Source organism: Rhipicephalus microplus, unplaced genomic scaffold (assembly GCF_043290135.1).
Source record: "Rhipicephalus microplus isolate Deutch F79 unplaced genomic scaffold, USDA_Rmic scaffold_42, whole genome shotgun sequence".
Lineage (NCBI taxonomy): Eukaryota > Metazoa > Arthropoda > Arachnida > Ixodida > Ixodidae > Rhipicephalus > Rhipicephalus microplus.
The window spans coordinates 1,417,779-1,428,967 of record NW_027464615.1 but is presented as its reverse complement, the minus strand read 5'-3'; the positions used below and the strand labels follow the sequence as shown (position 1 = coordinate 1,428,967).

Below are 11,189 nucleotides of genomic sequence, written 5' to 3'. Positions count from 1 at the left end.
CGAACGTGTCTAGGCCTAACTAACTACAAGGTCGATGTAAACAAATCGGCAACATGAATATTGTCGCGTTCGGTGCTTGGTTCATATTTATTTGCTTTTATTATTACTAAAATAAACTTACAACAATACCTCGCGTATTGGCACAGACAAACATTCTCGTTTTCTTTTTCTTTTCACTGTTCTTTAACTAGTAAGTAAGTAATTGTTTTTATTCCCTTTTGATACAGGCTCATTAACCTTCCTATAGGCGGCGCCACCGTCCCAGCTGAAGCACGTAAACTACGTAAACGCTAACCCGTTAAACTATAGGACGCTGTTCGCAACGAACGTTTGCTGCCCGGAAATTTGATTCACTTAACCTCCGCTATCATGCCTACGGTAAACTATAACTGTCTAATAGCGCCAACGTCGACGCTAGTTTGCCGCACCACCACTGCGGAACAGAGGAGGAGTCCGGAAAACGAGCGTAAACGTCAGTGTCGGCAAGTGGCAATTCGTACGCGCGTAAAACCAGCGTCTCATCGCTCACATAAGAGAAACGAAAACTCATTCTCACCCCCCGCGATGCTTCACATCCCACCATAGTTGCCGTTAGGGGGAGATGATGTGTCAATGCATCCTGCATTTCAATGCCAGCGCAAACACGTGCTTCTCTACGGGAGCCGTTGTTCTGCCTTAATTCAGGGAGTGGTCGTGATGCGCTGCTCGCGTCACACATGTCTCTGAGCGTTTTCCCCCGAATATGCGATAGACGTGTTTCCCACACAAATATAACACCTCTGTCAGGTTTGATCTTTATTGTTGCTTCTTTCTGCCCCGAGACAGTGCCGCCACCGCGTCACAGAGTAGTGCATGCAAGAACGTTTGAAGACGCTTCCCCATTGGTTGCACGCATAGCACCACCGACTGCGACACGCCATCTCAAAACACCGTATATTTCACAGAGCCAGCGTGACTGCCAATATTGTGAACACGAGGAATAGACGACACCACCCCACGGATCTGTAAACAACTGAACAAAAATTAGTTCATATGATTTCTGCCATTAGGCACTGCATGAGGGGCTACTCTTCCCCATGACCGAAGGCTAGTCGATAGGAGACAGAGGGAAACGACTGGAGGAGAGAGTTGTGGACAGCTGGATTGGGCGCATCTGGCTGGCATTTATGTAATAGAAGAGGTGTTCGATGTGTAACTTTGACGCGATATTGAGAGCGCATATTCGTAACCTAACGTGGTTATGATCCTATCATTCAGATTGGTTATCACTACCCACGTGACTTGCTTTGTTTTGCGATATTTTTACGAATCACTGTACAATATTAGATCCCGGCTTCAATCCTGCGTTGCACCCGGCGTCTGCGTTGGTAGTCTGAGTAAACCTCATGTGCTCCTTTTGGGGACAGAAATGTTTAAGAAGGCACGCCTGTGCACAATTTCCTCTGAAACACTTCTTCCTGTGTGTCCCAAACGAAACTTACTTGACCGCATAAACGTTTACACTGATAGGCCCACTAATTCTACGACTCTAGCGGATGAGTAACTGTTCTATTTGGCATCTTGTCAATGCAACATGTGTTTTCCCGCTTCACGACGTGGGAATAGCACCAGACTTCACCGTACTACGAGGCGTGGTGAAGTACATACTTTGGCAATAGATGGACAACTCGCACGCATATTTCATTGACCCTAACTTACGATTTTCTTTGCAGCCGGGACTCTCCCGCCAATATGAAACTCTTTGTGTCACATTTGGTTTGGAGTGCCCTCTCACCGCATACGAATGGCCAACACTGCGGAAGGCTACTCGTGCGGATATGATGAGGCGGTTTAACACATTTTAGGCCACTGCCATTTCTGTTAGGCTCATCAACGTGCTTTAGGGGTCAAACATGGTCGTCTTGATGCAATACCACAGTCCGAAAACAAGATCTTAAGACCTTGGCTCACGGCTTCTGGCATGCATAAGACCACGAAAGCCCTACTGAGCTCCTGGAAGGCCACCAGGCTTATCAGTGTCTATGAAATACCAGCACGTGTTTGCGCTTTGTGGTTCTCAATAAATATTCATTTCCTTTTGTTTTACAGAGAAAGCTGTTACACGGTCACAAGGGGACCAGCGCTGCTGCCACCACTGTTTTTGGTTACTACTATCGCGGGAAGTATAAAGAAACAATTTTAAAAAATGAACTTGACAACATGAGAACAAAATCCGAGCCTTCTGCGTAGCTGCTTCAGTACTCAGCCAATGTGTTTTTTTTATTTCATGGTATTCAATAAATTGAGTAATATATTGTTTAATGCAGCCACAAATAAAGAAAATAAAAGTACAATGAGACGGTGACAAAAACTGAAGCGTTGTTGAGGTAACTTTGTACGTTTAACACTGTGTTTAGTGGAACAGCGAGAATTTTTCATACTGTGTTCCACGGGAACCGGGTGGAGTGCGAGTACCCCATATTGGTGAGTGCTCCCTCCGCTTCATTTCGGAATATCCGTTTGAATAAATAGTATTTTTAAAGAAGTGGTGGGTTCCGCATTGCTGTCTTGCATACGTGTCTTTCATAAGCTATACATAACCTTTTAGAAAACGTGTTATACGACACTTCATCAAGCGATGTCGGTAGAAGATAATCTATGGTGTGACAATTTACGACAAAGCGTTTTTTTTTCTGTGCTCTCTGAACATTATCCCAGAACGGAATAGTGTCTTTACAGCTATAAAAGCAAAGTTCTATCGTTTCAGGCACATTATAACGACGGAAGTTGCCAGAAGAAATAGAAGTGTTCTTTCCTTTTAACCATAGGTCTAGCGGCAGTGTTTGAGTGGAGAGTTTATAACAGCATGTTTTTAATGCAATGGAATGTACATTTTGCGCAGTTGTTTCAACACATCATGGCCTGGGACATAAAAATTTGATTAACAGTGTTTCGGGGGCGGGAATAGCATAGTTAGTAGATCCTTACGCAGTGCTTTGCTTCAAACTGTCTACAGGTATTCTACGCGTTTCCTCTCAGTTCTATTATTTTTCTTTAAGAAAGTTTACCTCGCAGTTTGCTTCCTTAATCAAGCTTTGAGGAAGCGAACTTCCAGGCAAACTGTCTGCATTAATCTCCACAAACATTGGAGTTCGAAGAAGTTGGATAAAACAACTTGCCTGGTAAGCAAACAACAATTGTAACCTGCAAGAATGACCAGTTACGGTATGGGAAATGTTTCAAAAAATGGCAGCATATCCATGGAGTGAATGATGGAGAGTGGGGTGAAGAATTCGTCCGTCCATTCGTTCTTGCTTCCGTCCGTCCATGTGTCCGTCAGTGTGACCGTCCATGCGTCTATCAGCCCGTCAATGCGTGCGTCTGTTCGTGCGTCCGTCCCTGCGTTCATCCATGCAGCCGCCCCTGCGTCCGTTCATGCGTCCATACATGCATCTGTCTATGTGTCTGTTCGTCCATCTATTCAACACTCCAAAGTACCACCATCTCGCATCTTTTCATCATATTGTGACGACGCCCCATATAGAAGCACCGCCATCCAGCGGACATTCCAAGGACTAAACGAGAGGTGGCACACGCGCACATTCTTACGGCTTGCGTTTCGGGTCCACTTCCCATCTTTAACCACCTCGAGTTCATGGTATATACTAGTTCACTGTATTCATGGGACTGCGGCCGAACGCTCGCTAAACCTTTCGAAAACCAAGGAGGTTACGCCCAGCGAGTATGACGTAGCAAACTTTTTCAGTCAGATAGTGCTCAATGTACATGCCAATGGCTGCTAATGGGAAATGAGAGTCGGAGAATTCGCCTTTTACTTTCTTACGGCTTGCGCTTCGTATCTACTTTCCATTTTTAACCACCTCGAGTTCATTCATGGTATATACAAGTTCATTGTATTCATGGCACTGCGGCTCAACGCTCGCTAAACCTTTCTAAAGCTAAGGAGGTTACACCCAGCGAGTATAACGTAGCAACCCTTTCTTGTCAGATAGTGCTCAATGTACATTCCAATGGCTGCTAATGGTGATCGCAGCTTGTGCGTTAACTAAAAGCCGAATGCTCCTGCTTCTCATTACCCATTAGCAGCCATTCACATGTACATTCAGCACTACTTCTTATTGTTCAACAACGCACAGAAGAAGTCTCTCACCGGCACCACCTTGGATGTCAAAATGTTATACTTGTTACATACTACGGGGGACGAACGGGTGCCGCTATAAGGAGCTTCACCTTTAAAAAAGAATTGCGAAGATGTTTGTCGTAGATAGAGATGTTTCCCAACTGGTCTGGGTAAGTTATCACAACGCATGGGCTCTAGAGTCAAAGACACAAGGTGTCGCGCAATAAGTTGTAATACAAAGCAAACCTGCCTTTCCAGTGAAGCAGTCCAAAGATTTTCAAAGTGCATAGGGATCAACCGTCTGGTGCTGTCACTCAAGCTTAGAGACGCGCTACTTCACGTAATAAGCACTGAATCCATACGTATCTAACGGTATACCGAAGCATCCTCCCCGTGGCGTTGACACCCCAATTGCGCTTGTGCGTCCCCTCCCCCTTTCTATCCTCTCCTGCACTCTGTTTTCTCGGCTCTCAAAGCCGACTCAGGCAGCGTCTTTTAGAACGTTTTTTTTTTTTACTGAAAAAAGTGACTGCTCGAGCTGGAAAACAATTCACTGGCCACCCCGTAAGTATAGGCACTAAATCTTGAGCTCCAAGGTAACGCCGGGTAGATATATGTCCTGTTTGTTGTTGACCAATAAAAATTAACAACGCGCGCGTTAAATAAAAGCGGGGCTGGGTCACTGTGTCCGATCGGAGTCTTTTTTATCTCATCTCCCATTAACAGCAATGCGCATTTTTCAGGAGGAAACACCGGTTCATCACTCCATGCTTTGCGCCTCCCCAGGTTTATGTTCTGAGCAACGCCCCAATGAGCACCAGCGTTACAGTGCCTAGAGTATACTCTAGGCACTATATCAGCGTCAATGCCGCCACCAGTGTCAACATTAGCGCCCGCTGCTTCGCACATGCTGACAAACTTTCAGCTAGTGCTTCAAGCATGACGACAATATTTCAATATTGGAAGTATTCTTACTGCGGCAGTTAACCAGTGCTTCTTCATATCCTCCAGTGTCCATGTAGTCAGTATATTTACAGTGTGAAAGCTTCTTATGCTTGACAAAGTACTACCTATAAAAGCCTATTAAAAGTAAGCCCGTAAACTAACCCTCTATATATGCTTTACACACTTCTTGCTTGAAGGTAAAGCTATTGCACCACCAAGAGTAGTTACTTCAAGAAATACGCCATTATTATCATTTCGCATCCAGTTTAACTTTTTTCTCTGTAAGTGGCACTTTTTCTCTTGCTGCATGCGCTGATCGGTACTATATATTTCTCTCGTTGCATGTTGCATTTATGTTGGTATGCTTCTGCGGCGAATTGGTGCAGGTTTACATTCTTGTTGAGATCGAGTACTGGTTGTGATATCAGTTAACAATAGCAAAGTGTCCTATTTTCACTACATTGAGTTGTACCAACTTTAAGCCGAGTGATCGCTCATGGTGGACGCGTTGTTATACAATTTGTCTACACACAGATATTTTCTTTCGTAGAAAGCACGCAAATATTTGAAGATCATGAAAATAAAGACCGTCTCCATATTTTTATTTGTTTTAATAATGTAAAAATGCAGGTTGCGTCAATTTTCACAACATGGTATTCAGGAACACATTTCACACTTCTCTGTAAAGCACAACGACGTACCATTCTACTCAATAAAATTTAGAAAAAACAAAGTTGTCTAAATACAAATCGTTTTATGTTAAACGTGGAAAAATATTTCTAATGTGCAAGTAAACCTTTTTGTTTATAGTGTAAGGCATTTTTCACAAGTTCTTGTAGAGGATCCATGTGCCTCGTTCCGTTTCTAAAAATACTTCATTTGCAAGAAGCATTATAAGGTGACGTCCAGTTTTTAGTAATCATGGCGTCGACATACTTGTTGAACTCTTCAGTGCATTCTTTTATATCGCTTAAATTTGTGGGGCGACCTTTTACTCGAAGATCATCCCACATGACGTTGTAGCCTGTAAAGATATTTGTATTATTTCATAGCAAGAGTGACCAGCAACAACAGAGGCTTTCTTTGATTTGTTATTGCGAAAATGTGCAAATTTTTATTGCCATACTATTTTCTATGGTTTTATTTTCACACCATTGCACTCTAAGTCCTGCCGTGCGCAAACCGTGCCGAATGACCTAGAACCATTGAGACAATTTTAGAACCTTCGGATGCAATAACGTGCACAAGGCGAACATTACAGTTCTTTCTAGAACTTACGTAGACGCTAGCGATAATGCTGGAATATTGGAAGGTGCGTCTTTATATGGCCGACATTTATTACCTCTTGTAAAGTGATCGTTGGCCGAACCCTGTACGTAGCTATCAGTTCCACTGGTAAACATTTTTAAAGACGATAGCCTTTGCTGGGGACCTTCGACGCAATGTTTTTGGTCTGTCTGTCTGTACACTTGTCTGTTTGTCCACCTTTACCGTTACCTCAAACGGCATCAAAGTGACCAAACGATATTTCAAACGGCTGACTCTATCCGCAGCGCCCAACAATATATTACTAGAGGTTGAGCGTTCATACTTGTGCGATTGTCAATTAAAAAGCAATTATTGCGCATATCTGAGACACGATAACAACACGTCAATATTATGTAAGTGTATTTTTCACTAAAAAAGGTCTACATAAGCAATTTTAAGGATTGTGGCCTTTATAACGCTGCGCTGGCCATGCAACGCTTGCACGAAACGGCAAGTGTTTCCAACACTTTGCTAAGACGACACGGTGGTGGCACCTACCCGTCGCATTGCGTTCTACACCTTATCACCTGAGAAACGGTTTGTAGCACAATAATTTTAAATTGCTCACTACAGGCCACAAAAGCATGATGGGTGGAGGTGAGCTTGAAACGTTTGCCACTCGCCCTGTGTGGACTTCACAAACCGAATTCATTCACTGCCCTCCTCTACTATGCCAAAGTAACAATATTAAAATTTTGCTGAAGATACTTTTTCCGAACGCGCTCATTCCAAACGCTGAATTCTGAATGCGCGATCTAGTGTATACCTACATGGGGCGGCCAGTGAAATGGCGCGCAGCGCCTGCAGTCGGTTTTTTACTAGCAGATGCTGCCTGCGTCAGCCTTGCGAGGCGAGAGAGGGGGAGGGGAGCGAGAACTTTTCGAGTGTCTTCCTGAAACGGCCCGAGACGCGAGTATGTGCCTCAGGGGTGTACGGAGAGACAGCGTTACACAGGCTAGTCAACGAGATGCTTTGCATTGAAAACACACCAAACATTGTGTAGGCTGGAGCCGACATGACGTGAGAACGGCGAGAAAACCAATGCAAACAAAATGGAGTCAGCTTATTATTGCATCACACTCGATTCGAAAAATAAAAAATCTATTATGACAAAAACACGCGCAGAATCTGTTTCTATGTTTTAATGTTTTTATCAACATTCATTTATATCGTCGACCGACAGATTGCGCAATTGCACATGTCACCTCGAATAATACTCGCACTGTCAAGTAGTACTGGGACTTACGCAGGACCATTCCTCGTTGTATGTCACAGGAGAGCTAGAATTTAGGGCACGCCATTGAGATGAAGAGCAAGCGGCATTCAGTCTCACATATCACCTTCTTACGGGGCGCGTAACATTGCAAATCTTGGCAGACGTGATCATGAGGGTCCAGTGCATACCTTACACTTGCCCGCTCGAAATGCTCAGAGCCTGTGCGAGGCCATATAAAGTGTTCACCGGCAGCGAAGAGAGAGAGAATAAAGTGAGGGAAATGCAAAGAGGTTAACCAGAATTTGTAGCATCCGGTTTGCTACCCTGCACTAAAAAAAGGGAGAACGGGGAATGAAGACGGAAAAGAAAGCGAAGAGCAAAATAGACGCGCGAAAGAGAAAAGCAGGTGAGCTGGGGTGCTATAGCCTATACAATAGGCCACTACCACGCAAAAATTTCAATGAGGCCTTCACTGATTTCCTGTGCGAAGACAGAATATGTCGCCTTTCAAGAGGCAGAGGAAAAATTCATATTGTGTGATTAGATGCGACAAATAAGATGTAAAGGCCATCCTGGCTTTCTAGGGACCTGACTATTTGCTTCTGTGCTGCCCTTCACAGCCATGCAGAAAACAAGGAAACCCATGATCATGTTTATTCAGTGGTGGACCCTTAGCTCACCAATTTGGGCAATAAAAAAGAAAGACCGTGTTGAGCAAAACTTGCGAGAAAAAGGGCCATTTAGCATGGCTATGTTAAACTATAAGCACTTTGTGCACTGTCCTCTAACAGTATATGGGCCTTTACCATCTCGCCTCCATCGAAATGCATAGCCGGGATAGAACGCGCCACCTTCAGGCCCACCGCCCAGAACCATAGCCACTGTTCCGCCGAGGTGGACTTCGCTCTACCTTTACAAACATGGCACCTTTATACCAACATGGTGATCTTGTGGCTAAGGTACTCGGCTGCTGACCCACAGTTCCCGGGATCGAATGCCGGCTGCGGCGGCTGCATTTTCAATAGAGGCGAAGATGCTGTAGGGCTGTTTGCTCAGATTTTGGTGCACGTCTAAGAACCCCCAGTTGGTCAAAATTTCAGGAGCCCTACACTACAGCGTCTCTCATAATCATATGATGGTTTTGGAATGTCAAACCCCATGTATCGATCAACTTTATACGTCATTTTTTTTTAAATAATGTCGCTACCTAGGGTCTAAATTTGCGCAGTAATTTGGTATTCGCCACTATCTGTTAGAGCGCACTTCAAAAATAATAAAAAACGTTGCTTGCTAGTTTGCGCTCTAGATAGCTTCATTTTTGAAACTGAGAAGCTCCCAATCAGAAAAATTTGCGTACTTTGTTCTCTTCACACGGTGCCAAAGAACTACTGTGAAACTAGCAAGGCATTTCACATGCTTTGGTCACGCATTTACCTGCAATACATATGAACTTCATTTGCGCAATTTCCATTTTCCTCACACATTCCTGTTTGTACGAGTGTGTCTCAGCAACGAAAGTTTGTTCACATTATTATTTCAATAGTGTATAAAATACATATTTCAATATGCATATTATCACATACGTCTTGTGAAAAACATGCACAAAAACCACTACGCACCGTCAACGAAAGCAAAGACTCGGACCAGACCACAAGTTAAGTTTTTAGTTGCATAAAACAAAAACTCGGCGTGGACGTGACTGCTACCTGTTAGGAACAGAGAAAAAAATAGTACAGTGACACAATGAGAAGTCTAATCACCCATTCTAACAATAAACACATCTCAGGCTAAATAGAGATTTAGTATTGAAGTTTGTATTACTTATGAGCCATGCGCACCTTTTAGAAATTTCGATTATTTAAGATGTCTCGGCTTTAAAGACGCACTTACATCTTAATCATATGAGGAAGAAGTAACACACATGTTCTGCTTTGAGCTGCCTCAAATGAGCCTCTTTTTAGTGTAACGTTGTCGTACAATTTCCCGAAACCGAGCCTGTACAGTGTAGACCGTCATGAGGCGTACATTCTACATTGCAGACCTTCTTTACAAAGTTAAAAAACTCTTCTGATTGTGATCAACAACGTGCAAACACAAAAAAAAACTTTCAAATGATGCAATCTCACCCTTTCTATGAGCTTTTCTTATGGTAACAAATGAATATACGGCCACATAATATACTACCGCACTGGCATATGAGACGTTGCCTTGCGAGTGATGTCATTTGAGTGAAGGTTTCAGCAATAATGCGTGAAATGTTGGCTGTAGCATCATTCTATATGTGCGATGAATACACATCTTTGCATTCAACCATTTGGCTAGAATAATACTTTTTTCATGCAAATGACTTTGCAGTCGTCGGTAGCTTAATGTTCATATTGTATATATTTAAAAGAGCGCATACTTCTCACTCACACGTTTCAGGAATTTTGGAGATTTTAAAAATTTTGTCACACCTTTTTGAATACTGAGTTGATTCGCATTCTCCAAAATGGTTGCACTGAGCACTTTATGTATTCTATTTTCGCATTGTGTGGCTTTTTTGCATTGTGTGACACAACCAACTTGTTTCAATAAAGATATAATTTTTGACGTGTCATCAGTTATCTGTTGGTTGTTGTTGTTGTTTTATTTAAGATGTTCCTAGGTGATCCATTACTCAGAAAAAAGCTGGCATCTCAGCAGAAAACACCTGGTAAATACTCGACACAGAAATTTTAAAAAGCCGCGTTTGTTACCAGTTGAGCAATAAATAGAACATTTACTTTAAAATGTAATATTAAATAGAAATGAGCTTTTCAACAAAAGAAAGATATGAATGAAGAAATTGCGCGCTGTACTTCTGGGACCTGCTGATGAAGGAGAAAGTGATTAAATAGAGGTACCTAAAATTCAAAAGGGGCGTTTTGTTTGTTTATTAGAAGGTAAAAAAAAAACTACAGAGGCTCTGCGCCTACCAGCGTCAAAAATAAAAAACACAGGAAAGGACGTCTCAACACTCACGCTACAGCCTTGTTCATCAGTGAGAAGAAAAGAAGTGTGACACAGTACGCCTTATGTAAGCCTGAATATTTTACGCAGGCAGCGCACAAACAGTGGCGGCAGATTACCATCATTTCAATTCAGTGAGCGTGAAGTGGTTTGTATCATATATGACTCAAGATAAAGACGACCTGACGACCTCTTTCTCTAACGAGAACACGCGCTTCTCCCCAGTTGGTTGCGCGTCCATTTAAAGCATGCTCGGCCAAAGCACTGCATTTTACATTATCTTTATTCACGTCACCAGTGTGCTACGTGACACGCGGTTCAGCGTGAAAAATTTCCCTAATATACCTACACATTGTCATAATTGACGCTTGGGACAGCATATATCACACCAGAGAACTTCACTTTGGGCAGTCTATCCTTCGTATTTACGAGTGATTGTCGCATTTTCTGGTCCAGATCATGCGCCACCAGAATATAGGAACGAAGAATACGGCTTACGCTTCGCTTATTCAGAGAATATATAGTATCCCAGCGTGCTTTAAATTAGTCGTAACACAGGATAATTGTGAACATGCCATTTGTAGTTCGACAGCGTTCAAAAAGAAGTTC

At 43.0% G+C, this 11,189-nt stretch overlaps 1 protein-coding gene across 1 annotated transcript in view; it reads right to left on the bottom strand.

The window, feature by feature from the left end:
• Positions 1–5,657: 5,657 nt before the first annotated feature.
• The window catches only part of LOC142787028 (uncharacterized), a 66,329-nt gene continuing 60,797 nt past the window's right edge, over positions 5,658–11,189 (bottom strand). The window contains exons 4-5 of the mRNA XM_075884647.1: positions 9,209–9,295; positions 5,658–6,089 (exon numbers count right to left, since the gene is read on the bottom strand). Coding sequence (XP_075740762.1) covers positions 5,941–6,089; positions 9,209–9,295 — 236 coding nt within the window. The 3' untranslated portion in view covers positions 5,658–5,940. The remainder of the gene's footprint in view (positions 6,090–9,208; positions 9,296–11,189) is intronic.